The sequence below is a fragment of the Alosa alosa genome, chromosome 4, assembly GCF_017589495.1.
Source record: "Alosa alosa isolate M-15738 ecotype Scorff River chromosome 4, AALO_Geno_1.1, whole genome shotgun sequence".
NCBI classification, from domain to species: Eukaryota; Metazoa; Chordata; class Actinopteri; order Clupeiformes; family Clupeidae; genus Alosa; species Alosa alosa.
This window is the reverse complement of record NC_063192.1, coordinates 21192964-21209925: the sequence shown is the minus strand read 5'-3', so window position 1 is coordinate 21209925 and position 16962 is coordinate 21192964. Positions and strand designations below refer to the sequence as shown.

General features: G+C 40.2%; 1 protein-coding gene across 1 annotated transcript in view; it reads left to right on the top strand.

The window, feature by feature from the left end:
* LOC125293987 (NLR family CARD domain-containing protein 3-like) overlaps positions 1 to 16962 on the top strand; it is a 40840-nt gene that overhangs the window by 20606 nt on the left and 3272 nt on the right. The window contains exons 5-9 of the mRNA XM_048242269.1: positions 1302 to 1472; positions 1821 to 1991; positions 13166 to 13336; positions 13868 to 14038; positions 14233 to 14387. Of these exons, the coding sequence (XP_048098226.1) occupies positions 1302 to 1472; positions 1821 to 1991; positions 13166 to 13336; positions 13868 to 14038; positions 14233 to 14386 (838 nt within the window). The 3' untranslated portion in view covers position 14387. The remainder of the gene's footprint in view (positions 1 to 1301; positions 1473 to 1820; positions 1992 to 13165; positions 13337 to 13867; positions 14039 to 14232; positions 14388 to 16962) is intronic.

The window sequence follows — 16962 nt, the reverse complement described above, 5'->3', positions numbered from 1 at the left end:
TTGAACGGATGTACAGGACTGAGTGGTGGTCATATTTTGTACCGCTTTAAATTACATCTAGTTATTTTAAAATCAATTCAATGCAAGTAGTAATACATGAAATGGTGGCAGATCTGTGTAGCATAGACAATATATAGCATGTGTGAATGGCACTCACAATGACCAGGATAAATACATATAACTAAAGGTAGTGAGAATGCCCTGAAAATAGAGTAGGGCTCTTAGGGTTAAAGGTTGTATCATCGATGGCGGGGTAACGTCACTTCTGTTGATATTGAAACAAAACAGAGAGCTAGCTCGCTACTCCCTCCCGTGCAATTGAAACTCTCCTAAACGCGCATCTCATCGGTTATTGTTTGGAACACTTTATTTTGCCTTTGAGTGGTTGGCAACACTTGTTGGGAGCAATTGTTTTTGTGTACAGATCTCGGAGCCTAGGCTGCCTACAGAGACACAGTATTTTGACGACCTGCTTATGGGGCAGGCAGCTAGCAGATTAGATGATAGAAAAGATTAGATGAATGTGATCATTTATGTTTGGGCCTTTTTTGGGCCTGAAATCGCTGATACAACCTTTAAGTAGCCCCTGGATTTTGCCCTGGCCAAGTTGGGTCACACTCCCATCAACTATCTCCTGGCAATATTTAGTGTCCCACTCCGCCCCTGGTGCTAGGGATATAACGTGAGGTGGGAATTGAACCCAGGCCTTCATGGGTGATCAGACCCAGATAGGAAGATGATGCTCCCCTAAGTGACAGAAGCTGTCCTAATGCAGGGGCTAAAATGGTTCAGCAGAAAACTGGAGAGAGCTCCATGCTAACTATCCCGCTAGCTCAGGCCATGTCTGTCATTCATGTGGTGCTCACTAAAATCATTAGTGAACATTGCAAGACACTTATCTCTACTATGATCCCAGAAAGATTTTCTTCGACTTGTTAGGTTTTTGAATTATTTTATTTTATCTAATTACATAGAAATCATAATGAATTGCATCCACATATCCTTATGCGCTACTATTTTTCACCTACACACAGGCAGAGGATCTCCATATCTCAGTCCTACATAATTATTCTGATCTTGGCTCAGAATGCAAATGCTAGAATTTAGGTTCACTTTGGTTGATGTTGGTTTATATATTTTAACTTTACAATAATTCTTGTTATTCTATGGATTGTATGTTGTCCTTGAACTAAAGCTGCTAAAATGCTTAACTATAATGATAGAAAATACCTTCATTATTTAATGTTATGCAGTTGTAACATGACATTCAATGTATTGCATCTTGTTAACCCCTCTTGTAGACTTTCTGACTGTCAACTAACAGAGAAGTCCTGTGAAATTGTGGCCTCAGCTCTGCAGTCTACAAACTCCCCCTTAACAGAGCTCTACCTGAGCCAGAATGACTTACAGAAGTCAGAAGAAAAACTTGTGTTTGCTCTACAGAGTCCAAACTGCAAATTAGAGACACTGAGGTAGAATATATTGACTGTTTAAAATATGTTCTGTTTATTAATCTGCAATAACACAAGGTCTTACAAATATTAATGTAAATGTGAAATACTGATTCAAGCAGTCCATTTTAGTTAATAAATGTATACGCATAGCTAATACATAACCTAATAAATACATAAGAAAATACATAACCTTATAAATGTACACCGTGAAAATGCTGATTTGGTAAATGGGGAAAAGATATATAACCCTTTGTAAGACAATGGTGATGACACCTATACCTATACATTGGTGTATTGGACTTTGATGTGCGTACCAATTGTTTTCCCTCACCATCATTGCTGTTACACTTTCCTATCATACTGCAGGCTTGTTGGCTGTGGCCTCAGTGAGAAGTTTGGAGATATTTTGGCCTTTGCTTTGCTGTCAGCAAACTCCCACTTGAAAGAGCTGGACCTGAGTAAAAATACATTGGGGAGTTGTGGAGGGAAGCAATTCTCTGAACCGCTGAACATGCCCTCTAAACTGAAGACACTCAGGTTGGCATTATTGGATGTATAGCTACTGTTGCACAGTGTCTCAACAATATTCTAGGGCTTGCTGGCTAAGTAGCTATCCTCAACATATTTAAAACAGTACTCAGCGGTGTGTTTCCCAAAAGCATCGTTGCTAACAAAAAGCAACTAACATGGTTGAAACTATGTAAGTACGACACAGCTGTTTCCCAAAACGATAGTTTGAACTATGGTGGTGGAACTTACATAGTCCAATGCATCGTTAAGCTACGTTAGTGTTTCCCGAAACCATAGTAGCAATGAACGTTCGCGACCACTATCGTAAAGTTGTGTAGTTACAACTACACCTCTCGACCTGTGGTAGAATGATAGTAGAAGCATAGTTCCGGGGATCTTCATGTCAAAGATGTCACTGACGCCAGTTATTGGTGTGCAAATTATTAATTATAAATAGATTTAAGTTTCTAATTGATATTTACACTTCTTACCACCATACATCCATATACATATACATATCCATAGGGCGGTGGTAGTGTAGTGGTTAAGGAGCTGGGCTAGCGTGCAGTAGCCTGAAAGTTGTGGGTTCAATTCCCGGCTTCCACCGTTGTGCCCTTGAGCAAGGCACTTAACCCCAAGTTGCTCCGGGGACAATGTAATCCCTTGTAATATAGCTGACATATGTAAGTCACTTCGGTCAAGAAGTGTCTGCTAATGTAATGTAATGTAATTTTAAAATGCCTAAGGCAGAAATGCAAGTTATAAGTAAAACCTGTAGACGTCACTCGTCAGGACCAATGAGGGAACTGGGAGTGGTCGAAGGAAATCGTGAAGCTTCCGCGCACTGTTGGAAATAACAATTGATTATAGAACCCCTGTTAACCTAATGATTCTGACCCCGCTAGATATGGAGAAGTTTCAGTCAAAGTAATATTACTATCCATAGTAGGCCGATGTAGGCCTACCCACAATACTGTTACAAGAATACCTTCTAGCTATTTAATTAGACTCAACATCCCCAAGAATAGTGTGCAAGGCCCTCCTCGGCCGATTAATTCGGGAGGTACCATTTACTGAGTAATGATCCTAGTGTGAAAGTTGGTCAGAGGCTATAGTGCTGACCTGGACCACTATACTCATCTGGACAGAACATCTTACCGAAGCTACAGAGGAAGCTACAGAGGAAGCTACAGACGAAGCTACAGACACTTTCACTGATTAGCCCCCACGGCCCCAGAGACTAATCCTAGCCGTTCCTCCTGGCACATCTTAAACTTTGAGGGATATCTAAAGAAATGCTAGAAAACTATGCGGGTCAAAGCTTAACAATTTATTTGTCAGGTATAAGTTACTCATCCAATACATTTTAGAAGTACATCTAAATGAATAATGTCCAAGTTTACGAAAACAGGTTAAAGGAACATGTAGGAAACCATATGAAACAATCAGAGAGAGAGAAGAATGAACATACCAGCTCAGAGGATGATGGCTACACACCAGAGTGGTGTGGGAGATTCTGACTACAGAATGGCTCCTAGAATCTCTGTAAACTTCACTTAAATAGGCTACCTAGTTTGTGGTTGGTTACATTGATATGGATCACATGATTGAAGGTCAGCTGATTTGGGATCACATGGTTGGAGGTCAGCTGAGTACTTTGATGAGACTTGAGACCATTGTTGTAGTGAGTGTGAATTAATCAAGACATGACAATGCACATTAATTACATTTCCTGCTTCCTAGTTAGCTTCTCCTGTGAAACAGGCAAAGGTTAGAGATATAATCAAAAGTTGTTGTAGCAGCAATATGTGACAATGGGCCCACTATGAGGTCATACCATCATGGTAATCAACAGTTCACATGATCAGGAGTTTGATCAGTCTAGAAACATTAGGACTCCTTACATCAATTTGCAGCCACGTGCACGCAAGTCAAAGTCACAAATCTGCTGATAATAATAAGGTGCGCACTTTTTGATCAGTCAGTTAAGATTATGTAGCCTTTGATGGAGTTGGGGGATTCCTTGTTAGTTTACGCAAACCTGGCCAATAAAGCACAATAGATAAGACTTAGGTAAACAACGCTGTGAATATTGTTGTCAAAATCTCAACCCAGACCACCAGATAGGTGACCGTTATGGACATTTGCTCCACACCAGCGGCTATCATCAGCCGGCCATAAAGCACTGTGCCACAGAGCTGACCGTGTAAATGGGTGAATAGGGGGTAAATAACAATAGAATAGGCCTACACAACTGTTTCACCAGCACATTTAAACGATACATATTAAACATTAATTCAAAGCAGTCATTAATTTACATTAAGGTCAGTCTATATGAACCAATGAATTAACTTGATGACCTTGAATAAAGACAAAACAGAGCTGATTCACATATTAAAGGCAGTCCATCATTAAGTCTCTGTTATTTGCAGGTATGCTCGTTCACATGCTACTAAAGGTCATTAACCACCTTAGTCCAGTTACTTACAACTTACAAAGTACTATGTAAGTAAGACGGTTTTGGGAAACAGTTGTAACTTAGATGTTGGTTAGTTGAACGATGCATCGTACCATGTTAGTGTAGTAGGGCGGAGGTAGATGTTAGTATGTCAATAGTCGACTATGCCACCTACTGTAGGAGGGTTATGGTAACACTTTCTATGAAGGTTGTATTTATAACGCCCTATGAATGCATTCATAATGTTTTATAAGGTGTCATTATAAGGTGTCATGTATGTAAAGCAATGCATGTATGTATGTAAAGCAATGCATCATAAAACTTACAAGTGAGTAGGCAGATCTTGACATATTTATAATGCATTATTCAGATTAAAATTATAATCATTCATAATTAGCTGTCATAATGCATCATGAAATTGGTTGTGATGACTTGTGAATACATATAGATGGTAATAATGAGCATTACAGTGCTTTATAGACACCTTATAAAACATTATGAATGCATTCATAGGGCGTTATAAATACAACCTTCATAGAAAGTGTTACCCAATAATGCAACCACAATAGACTAATCATATACAAAATACACACACATACAAGCAGGTTGCACACAAATATTGCACAAGGCCCTATACAGTGGGCAGTGCTTCCACTTGGCCAGCTTCCCCCGCGGTACGCGCGCGGGATCACGCGGTATCACGCGACTTTAATTTGTATTTTTCCAGTGACGCTGCAACGACGCTGCAACAACCCAAACAACCGGCAGATGTCTCAAGTGAGCAGGGTGTCTCATAAAAAGAAATGGAGCCTGGAAACCCCTACACAGACTTAACTACAGACTTTAGCAGACTGGTTTAGAAATAATTTAATAGCCAGAAATATGCCTGCCCTGCCCTAATAAAGAAATATTTGGTTAACTGCGAGTGAATCCCGTTTGCAGCCATAGAAGAAACAGGACAAATTAAACATTCTGGTTTTCTCCGAGTGCAACGATGATAGACAGACATCATTTGGACAAAATATAGAGCATATTAACCTCCGTTGCTCAGCCAAATGCCTTTCTGTTACGTCCTGTTATCACGAAGTTACAGGCGATAAACGATTTTTGATGGTCATAAGTTTACTTCATTAGCGGGTTATTTTTTTGATTATTAAAGAGTGTTTTTCATTTAAAGGTTTGACTTTGTGCTTATTCAGTAGATCATTTAGTGCTCTCCCCAATCCCAGGCGTTCACATTGCATGTTTGTTTGTAATGGATGCAACTGCGAGATACGCGTTTGACGGCAATGAGTTGTTAACAGACATGAACCAAGACATAGCCTATAGCCCAGCAGCAATCTAGGGACTGTTCGTTATTTATTGAAGGGGCCACCGGAGGAATATTGAGTGCTTCAGTCAAAAGTTGCATGACCCTCCCTTGCCTGCTAGAAATTGTTCAATGACCCTCCGACAGAATTGTCAAAAAAGACATGACCCTCCCCTGCCAATTGTCGCTGTCTTCCGCCCTACACTGCTTTGCGCCACGAAGACACACTGTGATAACGTTCTTAAATCAATCTTTCCTGGGAGCTTGCATGCTGCCAGTCCTTCCTTTTCAAATGTGTTGCACCTGTTTGCACAATTTCACAAATAATCATATGTGGTTAATAATATGACAAATAATCCCTGTGCACAGGGACCGAAACTATCCATGCCAACTTTTCCGTGTTTGTCACCCCCTTTCGCCCGCTGTCTTGCCATTTTAATGTTTTCCCGTAGAATATCCCATATTTTAAAACTCTCATAACATTAGCCCTGCCATCGGGCCTGTCTTTGTGTTGCCCTGTTGCTACCCCTTGCCCTTCCAATGAAACAGATGTCTTAAAATCATCTTTTTTCCTTGCTTGAAGGCGAACTTAGAGTGATGTTAACCTATTTAAGTTTAACGGCGTGATTGTCGTGAGAGCACGATTCATTGGCGCTTGCATGTTCGGCCGTATGTCTACGAATGCACCTGCCTACCATCAGGCTACTAGCTACTAGAGAAAGAATTTCCCCTGTTTGTATGTTCACTCCAAGTTGGCCTACCATAACTTACCAACTCTGCACTGTAGACCCTAAACTGGCTATTTATATTTTTCTGTGAAATAAGCAAATGTATTTGTTCAACTTTATGAAGCAGATATGCACTAGGCTACTTGGAACGTAACACATTTGACAAAGGACAGATGTATGTTGCTAGTGACAAAATATTAACTTTCAGTGTTTTACGATGCATTTATTGCATTTATTCTAGGCTTCTGTCAGTGACTGCCGCGAGAGAAGCGGGTTCTGTGTTTCGTTCATTTCAGTGACTGACGCGAGAGAAGCGGGGTCTGTGTTGTGTTGCGTTGCGTTACATTAATTTATTTTCATTGGGCATGCCCTGCCGTACCGTCCACAACTCTTCAGTTCCGACAAAGCCGAAATTACTCCTTTTGAAACAATGAGTGCCGCGTGTTTATGGTTATATTGCTTGACGGGGGGGGGGTGCTGAGGGTGCTGCATATATATATTTTTAAATAATTACTAATTCGCTGTCTGACATTATTTATATTTTTGTATGTGAAATGATGAGTCAAATAGCAAAAAAGGGTTATGGATAGGTTCGAATATAGGCTACTAAAAATTAACAGTTATAGAGATCAACGTGAACGTGAGTCAGTTACTGTAAGAACCGTAGCGTGGTTTCATCTATGTGATGGCGATCAAGTGTGTAGGCCTACGGTTGATATAGGCCTACATATTCTATGCGATTTACACGTTTAAAAAAAAACATGGATAAGCTGAAAGAAACTTTAAACAAAAACATGGATAAGCTAAGATAGAAATTAGGAAAGAAACTTTAGGCTATTGTATTTGCGAGATTTACAGATTTTGCAAAACATTTAGACTGAAATTTGTCAAGCCTGTGGGGGTTAGGGTTAATGGACTCGGAGTGCTGTCGTGGGAACATTGCCCTGCTATCACCCCCAACAATTTTTGTTATTCACCCCTGGTCACCTTCCCACCAGCTTTCAGCCATAAGGCTACTTTGAGAACATTTAAAAGAATCCGCCCTGCCCCCAACAAATCACACCTTCCCACCAGCTGTGACAGCTTAAAAGAAGTCGAGAACTCTAACTCACAGACCTATTCACAAACCGGTTTTGTGGCATTTTAGCCTGTTTTGAAATCCTATGCGGCTACAGGAGCTTCCAATCGTGAGGAAGCAATTTTGCATTGTAGGCATAACTAACATGCAATAACGCCACCAACAACAACCAAAACTAGGCTACTCATTGTCAACATGTAAATTAAATGTAACATTATTGTGAATCAAATTAAAATGTTCTCTTTTGCAAACGTAGGCATAGGCATAGTAACAGATTAATTTAATAATGTTACAAAGATACTACATCAATACATATGTTTCATTAGGCTACTAGGCTATTTGTTTTGCCTTACTCTTGATTCATTTAGGCTAGGCCTTTTTATTCAGTTATTCATCATCTTCTGTCCTTGTGTAGCGCACGCATTATCAGACCTGTCACCTGTCACTCATCGTAAGGGAGGTGTTTGGAATCATTCCCGCGTTACAATCATCAGCCAATCAAGGTGGTCACTTCAGTCAAGCTCGTGCATGAGTAATAACGTCATCCATAGCAACGAAGACTCACTCACTCTTAGTCAAAGATTCTAGAGCGCTCAGCTCCAGAATCTGTTCAGGAGTTGTCATTTTCCCTTACTAAGAGTAGGTCTGAAAGGCTTTGTGAATAACTTAATAAGAGAAACTCCTAGCTAAAATATTTTATTGCTATTTAGGAGTAGCCTACTCCTAGTGGTAAGATAAAAGGCTTTGTGAATATGGCCCCTGGTGTCTAACCCAATGCATAGCCTATTTACACAAAATAATGGTCGAATATTAGGCTACTGATGATCATTGTTATTTAAGAACATGCAGTGCGAGTAGGGCACCAAAAACATCTTGCTCATAAAACATCATACCGCACATTGTGGCGGGTCTGTTATTTAACCTACGTAGGCTGCGCAAACCACAGGCCTTTATTTTGGGCAAGCCTGCATTCGAAGCAGGCCTAAAGTTGAAGAATTTTATATAAAGCCTGCGCTAACAGTAATCCTCCTGCCCCCGATACCACAGCTGTGGATAGTGTGGAATGTTCAAGTAATAACACAATCCAATGTGTGTCTCAATTGTCCCCCGCTGACCACCTCACACATTTCTCTAGATTTTCCAACGACCTTACATGACACAATGCCATAAAATGCCAGTTTTTAGGACACAGAATAATGTTTGTAATGATACCAGTTAGGCCTATGTTCAACAGTAACATAGGTGTAATGAGCTATTCATTGTCGAAGGTGCATGGTGAAGTGAAATTCTTACTTTGGAAAACAAACATTTGCCGATATCATTGGATAGGGGATAGGCCTACTTGTTTATTTTTTACGTAGCCTACAATGGCCAGTTCAGACAAAGCCGAAATTACTCATTTTGAAACATTTGTATAGTACGGAGCCCGGGAGAGCTCACTTTAAGTGATATTTTTTCTGGTCGTGATAATTTGTGACCACGTTTTCCTTTAATTGAGCCCTCGAATTAATAAAACGTGAGCACGTTTTCCTTTAATTGAGCCCTCGAATTAATAAAATGTGACCCCGTTGTAGGCCTAAATTGAGCTCTCGAAATATGTATTTCGTGCTCACATTTAGTAATTCCCGACATTTTCTCACCGCTCGCTGTGCTGTGGTGGCAACTTCGTGTTACCTTGGCATGGACTAGGCCTACAGCTGTCTGTAACATTACAGTTCATATTGGTAATGTGATGATAACCGTAGGCAGCTAATTAAAGCCTTTAGGTGGTCAGGATGGTTTATAGCGGACTTCTACTCTTTGTAGCAGGGTCACATGTGGTGTCAACCGCCAGCTATGAATACCTATAATGGGGAACTTCTACTAGGCTACTCGGGCTCTGTTGTAATGACCGGTTTCCACTACCTTCTGGATTGTTGACTAAAACCTACATTAACTGTGAGGTCTATAAGGCAATCGAAGCACACACAGCGACAAGCTGTTGGTAGGCCACAAATAGGCTACTGCGTATTAGTAGTAATACCCACCCAATACAATAAGGTTCCCTCTAGCGCCCGATGGGCCTCACCATATAACCCACCCGCACACCAATATGATGCACACAACGCAGTAAGCTTTGATACAGACTATGAAACAGGAGACATAAACAGTGGCGTACAAGATGCTCAGCTTCTCACGCTATGTAGCTCACACCGTTCGCGATAAACACCACAGCTCTCTGCATAAACTTGGACCTCAACAAACACTCAAAACTTTGGCAAACATTCAGCTGGACGAAGATGGCAAGGGGCCTGTGCAAACACACACAATTATCTGCTCTCCCACCTATAGCCTACCTAACGGGGCTATAACCAGGTGCACTGCAATCAATGAGATTCCCCCTACATCACTACAAGCGACACACCTCCCGACGTCATTCCCGGGGATACCCCTTGACACCACATTTGTGCACACAATTTAATTTCTTCGAGCCCACGTTTTAATTATTCGTGGGTGCGTTTTAGTAGGTTGAAATCTCGAATATACTATAACGTGCTCATGTTTACATGTGTCAAGACAATATTGAGTGCATGTTTTACAAATTGTGGCCACGTTTAAGTAGATCGTGCACACAATGTTCTATAACCATGTTCACAAATTGTGCTCTGGTTTTAATAAATCGTGCCCTCGTTTTAGTAAATTGTGCGCTCGTTTTAGTAAATAGTGCACTCGTTTAATAAATTGTGCCCTCATTTTACTATGCTTAAAATGAGAGCTCAATTTAGTCAAATGAGCGCACACTATAGTAAAACAAGAGCACAATATAGTCAATTGTGCACACGATTTAGTAAACCGAGCACACAATTTAGTAAAACGAGTGTACGATTTAGTAAAATGAGTGCACAATATAGTAAAACGAGAGCACAATTTAGTAAAACGAGCGCACAATGTAGTAAAACGAGCACACATTCTCTCAACATGCAAAACATTTTGTGATGACACCTCTAGGGCTCCGTAGTATGGTTATATTGCTTGACTTAAATCCCATAGAGTAGGCTACCGCACCCCACAGTGATGGGCCTAGCTAGCGGTCTTACGCGTTCAGTGTGGGGTATAAACAAGCTGAGAATTTAGCTGTGTCATGTCTGCCTGTCACTGACGTGGGGAGCTGATACAGTTACAACAGTAACAGTATTTTATTTTACTTCTTATGGAATATTTTTTTTTCACTTTTATAAAGGCTTTGTTTAAATGCTGTTGGAACAAATAGTAGTTGATTATAAAGGCAACTTTCTGTTGCAATATTCTGTGTGTTCTGGACTGCAGGTAACTTGTTAAGCCAGTGGTTCTCAAATTTTTTCTTTCATTCCCTACTTTGATCAAGGGGGCATTGACTGATGATAGTGGAGATAACGTGCTATCCCGAGGCCTTTGCAAGTCAGCATCTCCGACGGTAGTCTACCCTATTAAAAATATAAGTTTTTCAATGTCCCAAACGGAGAGCCATACTTTATTGTTTTAACAATCTCTATGCTACTCACCAAAATGTAGGCATTGGAACATGATGAAAGATCCAACTGTCGTGTGTTAAATTATTGTGATTACGAGCCAGTGGTTTTCAAACATAATGCGTGACTCGGACATCTAACGAAATGCAACAGACTCATATCGTCCTCGCATTCGCAAAATGAGGACATACAGACTGCTCAGATAACAGGTGTACCTCCAGTTATGCACGGTTTTAGTCAAGTCATTTAAATGTGCTGGTGAAACAGTTGTGTACTCTATTGTTATTTATCCCCTATTCACCCACGCCGTCAATTCTGTGGCGCAGTGCGTTAAGGCCGTTACGCAGCAGTTATCAGTCCCCTGTCCAAGAGTTCGAATCTGGGTTAAGCCCATATTTTGAGAAATGCAGACCACAATCAATTCCAATTCTTCAACACGGTCACCGTTAGACTAGAGGGGAGAAAGAATGGGAAAAGATCTGGGCACAGTTCTTCCAGAGCTTCGTGCCAAGTAATAAGCGTTGTCGAGATGTTTGTGTGAATGAAACGAAGCTTATAGGCCATATAAATATGCGTAAACCAATGGTGTAGAGATGACGCCACAGGGTTTTATTTAAGAGAGCCTACGTTTGTATGTAGGCAATTTATATTCACAATACTTAGGCCTACTAAAATGAATAGTATTTTATTTGTATTGGTTGTTTAGAGTAAAAAAAAAAAATCGGTCGGTCTTAACGCAAGTTTACAACCGGCAAGTCCGTCGGATTGGGGAAACAAATAAAAATTTGGGTCGGTTCTAAATTGACAGGGTCGGTCGGGTTACGGCAAATGAAAATATTTTTAAGGATGGCCTGGCAGTGTTTTTTTGCACGTCTGCAGAAGTTAGCTGAATGTAATTCTGCGGCATAAAGCAGATGTATTTGTTTATTGTACAGAAAAATAAAAATGACATGTCAAGCACTCAATTGACTACATTGCAGTCAAGAAGTAGGGCAAATTAATTTACGAAACCAAAACGTGGGTCATAGTTGTCTAAGCCTCTATTGCGTAGCCTGTTAAAAACGTCGCCAGATAGTATTAAATCGGCAACGACATTGTTTTCTGCAGAAGCCTACCCAAGGCTACAGATTAATTCTGAACAGTTATTTCTCTACTGGCTCAATTATCACACAAGACACTGTTTTGCGTAGTTGCATTACCCCAACACTGACCATAATGTAGACAGCAAATTTCAATTTCGATTTTCGTTACCACCATGTAGTCAAGCCTTAAGCCATACCCAAGTAGCCTAAATCGAGGTAATGTTTAATTATGCATGATTTATTTTGTTATTGAATTCGTAGGCTGGGATTACTCTCGGCAACAATTATGTTTAATGGAAGATCCTGCTTTTTCAGAAGGGGCGGCAGGCAGAGTGATGTACAGTGGCAGAGCGACGCACAGTGGCTGAAAGTGGTACTAAAGCTTCACGCAGCTTCACGCCTCGTAATGCGCGAATGAAGTGGTCATTTGAAAGCGATGCCCACTGTAGGCCTACTATTACTGCACACAGGGCAAGGAACATGGCAGTGGGCTCACCATGGCTAGCAAGATGCTAGCAAGATGGGGTAGGATCTGGGCACAGCACACCACAGGTGAACACAACACACAATCTCCTACCTCCGAATTGTTCCTCAACCACCCAACAGGACGACACCAGCCCAATCAGCCTGCTGCTCCCACGCCACTACCACAAAGTAGGTTCTCCACAACAGGTGGAGAATTGGGAGACATGCAGTCAGTTGCCTAGATATAAGGTGGCAGGTGCCACCTGGTAATTAGCAAGATGGTCTTCAGCTAGTCAACAACTAAGAGTGTAACGGGACGGAGACTTATCCTGCTACATCCATACATAAGCTTACTTCCGCAGTTCTACGGGAAATGCTCCCCAGACAACAGCGTCACATTAATGGATAACCTGCAAAAGAATGTAATTATTTGTCTCAGAAGTAAATAGGTCAATCTGTTTGTCAGTGTGATTAGAATGTAAAGTTATTTTGTCATTAACTGAAATAATCTCTGATACCTTACATGTTTTACTTGGCTGATCATGATTAAAGTGGTTATTGACACTGACTGCCATGTCAATTGTACTTTGCAGGCTTGCTGACTGTGGCCTCACTGAGAATGGTGGGGATATTTTGGCCTTTGCTCTGCAGTCAAAAAAGTCCCCCCTCAAAGAACTGGACCTGAGTAATAATACTCTTGGCAATTGTGAAGGAAAGCTGCTCTCTGAAGCGCTGAATCCACGCTGTACGCTGAAAAAACTCAAGTCAGTGTTATTACTCAGGAAGCTGTTTCATGTGTGCTTAACATCATAATCAACATCAGCGCTTGAGCTCTAATTTATATCAGAGCTGCCAACTCTCACACATTGAGAGTGAGATTCATTCATTTGATTGGCTCCACACGCTCTTAGACCAATCGAATGCGTGAGGGTTGGCAGCTCTGTTTATATAACAGGCAAGGAGGCAGGCATTATGTTAGTACAGTCACGCACAAAGTAACACTAATTTAATCACTAGGCAAAATCATATTTCTAATGTAACACCGTTAACATTACATTACACAAAAAATAGGTGGGTCAGGGAAGTTCTTAATAATTTACTTCCTTTAAAGTTCCACTTCTATGAAACTTTTACAAAAACTTTGAGGACTAACTGTCATTTTAAGTCAACCTATAAAATCCTGTAAAGGCCTCATAATTTTGAATTAGAACCTATTATATGCTATCAGTTTTAAGACAAGTTTAGGCATGTTTCTTATGTTTCTTTGTACCCTTTTCCACTCCAACATCTTATAGACTTGCTGGTTGTAAACTGACGGAGAAATCCAGTGAGGTTGTAGCAACTGCTCTGCGGTATATGGTGTTCCTGACAGAGCTGGACCTGAGTCACAATGACTTGAATATCATTGGAATTTACCTTCTGAAAGTAGCGTTAAGCAATCTCCGCTGTAAACTTCAGATATTAAGGTTGCTGTTTGACATTTTAATATTCATTGTGCTTCTGAACTGTTTATTTGCCACACATACTACTCACATTTTTGCCCATGCTCAGACTATAGCTTCATATTCTAGTTAACTCGGCATCAGTGGGTACATGATAGGTGCCCAGTGAGTACATTGCCTGTCTCTCTTTCTTACTCGGCTCTCCTCACTTTGTGTAGACTTGCTGGTTGTAAATTGACAGAAGAATCCTGTAAGGTGTTAGCCTCTGCTGCACAGTCCTGGGCCTCCCTGGAAGAGCTGGACCTGATGCAGACGGAATTCTGCTTTTGCATTATGCGTCAAGTGACTCCACCTGTAAGCTGCAGAAGTTAAGGTTGGTGTTGGGCTTGCTCTATTTCTCTATTTTCATGGCTCCTAAACAGTGCTTTTAATAATGTAGCCCAGTTTATCATACAAAAAATTGTTTTCTCACAGTATTATTAAACATGACAGTGAGGTGAGAAAGAATTGAAATGTAGATAATTACTTGCTCCTTCGTCCTTGAAGTTTGCTGTAACTTAGAATTTCACATCTGTATGGTATTTGAGTCATGTCAAAGTGAAATCTAATGTTAATGTAGCTGAATCAATAGCTGCGATCCATTACAGATTTGTGCAAAATAAAAGTGATATTTGTCCAAATTCAGAATGACGAATGGTTGTTTTTTCAATTAAGTAATGTAATGCGATTAAATATGAGTTTTATCTTCTCATAATAGCCATTTTAGATAAATATTAGCACAGATCTACCAAAATGTAGATTTAACAGTTTGGGCCCTATTATGACAGTCTAAAGCAGGGGTCTCAAACTCAACGTCATCTGATTGGAGGGCCGACTATTTCTGAAAATGCAATGTTCTTTTTTTCAAATACCACACAAAACTGCAAACAGAAAGTGCAAGTGTTTTTATCTAGTTTTAGACACCTGTTCTAGCAACCTTAGCTTATAAATAAAATAATGATAAAATAAATATTAATACAAATTATAAAACAAATGAAAAGCATAAAAACAGGTATGTGTGTGTTTCACATCAAATAAAAATATTTTTTTAAAAAACTTTTTTAAACCTGGCAAACTATAGGCGTCAGGGTTAAGAAAGCAACACCATTGGATTTTTATATCAAAATTTCAAAAGGTCATGGCTTGAAAGTGGTCAGAGATAAAGTCCTACTGTAAATTTAAAAATCTTTGCGTAAAACAAAAGTTTATGAAGGGGGTAAATTTACCCATCTAATTTGCCACTGGATGGCAAGCACCTCAAATTATGCACCTTTCAGTAAATACTGGATGAACATATTTGAGCAGGTTTACTTTCCTTTTTTCATATTACCCACATAACAAATTAACAGGAAAACACCTAAGATGTATACCAACACCTAAGATGTATATGGTTTCTAAACCACAAGGCCTACAATAAAGTATTCTGGTCAAATCAGTTCCTATTGCGGGTAATCTGAGTACCCAGAAGTTTGCATCATATTGCGGGTGACTTTGTAGTTTAGAGCCCTATTTCTACTAGCCCTGCTGTCTGTACCACGTCCATTACGGACACCATCATCACGATTACCACTGCAACCTCCAAGCTATGTTGGGCAGAGGGTTGAAATAAGCATGGTATGCTTAGTGGACACCGTCGTATACACGCAGACGCACCTCCATTCAATAGATGATCGATCATAATCTCCAAAAGGATATTCTCCTTCAGATTTAGAATATGTGAATAACATAAGACTTCATCACACGTAAACGTTTTTCAACATTTGGTGTAGGCCTATTTCTGCTTAATTTCTGCTTCAACACTATGGCCTGCATCGTTTCCGCGTCATTACAAATGCACGTCTTTGTGTTTCTCGCGTGTAATACAAGTATTTCCTGAAAACTTTGCGCAGCGATTTTGGGTTTGAATGAAGCTCTGGATGTCTAGCACATAGTGGAGCAGAGTACAAATGAGATTTGTCACCGTACTTGGAACTATCGTCTATTTTAATCAGTATCATTGTTTGTCGCAATTAAAAATAGTCTCAAGGGCCGGATTACATTATTATTTTGACATGCGTCGCGGGCCGGAATTGGGACCCCTGGTCTAAAACACATGATCACTAGCCAAAAGCTTATTCAAATTTAGTAGGATGTCCAGTCCACATTGGGTGTGTCTTCGGTCATCAAAAACGGATGGTAACCTTTGTTTTTTAATCAGTCGTGGGTGTGTTTGGGGCATAACATAATTTAAAACCAATGAAAATTACATCTGTCATTCCATTTAAAGCGATGGTTCGGAGTAATTTCACCCTAGGGTCCTTTGCACCATGACACCGAGCCAATCACCCTCCCAGAACCTGTTTTCCTGTCGAACCCTGGTCGAGTAGCGCTGTCAGAAATTAATGACTTTCTGCAGGCACTTATGGAACCTATAGAGCAGGGGTGTCAAACTCAAATTCACAGAGGGCCAAAATTAAGAACTGGGAGTATGTCGCGGGCCAAGCTCAACCGATGTTTTTATTGAATTTAAACTGTATACACACAAGAAAAAATAGAATGCAGGCATTTCTGAATATAGCCTAATAGAAAAAATATATTGAATATCTGAATAGAAAAATATATTGGCCTATTTTTTGCAGGTGAACTATAAAAATTGTAAATAACATTTAACAATTATCAAAATTGTAATTGTAACTATTAACAGTTAACAAACTCTCCCTCTGAGAATGGCCGTCGCGCAATATCCTGTGCAACAGTAAAACTCGCTTTACAGCAGCATTACTTTGTGACTTGGCTTGTCTGCCTTGAAAGCAGACTTGCTTTCAATTCTCCCACTTTCTGTAGCTTAAGCTACGATCCAGATCTTTGTATTTGTCTTCATGTTTAGTTTTTCAGAGTAGTGCGTTTTATGTTGTACTCTTTAGTGACAG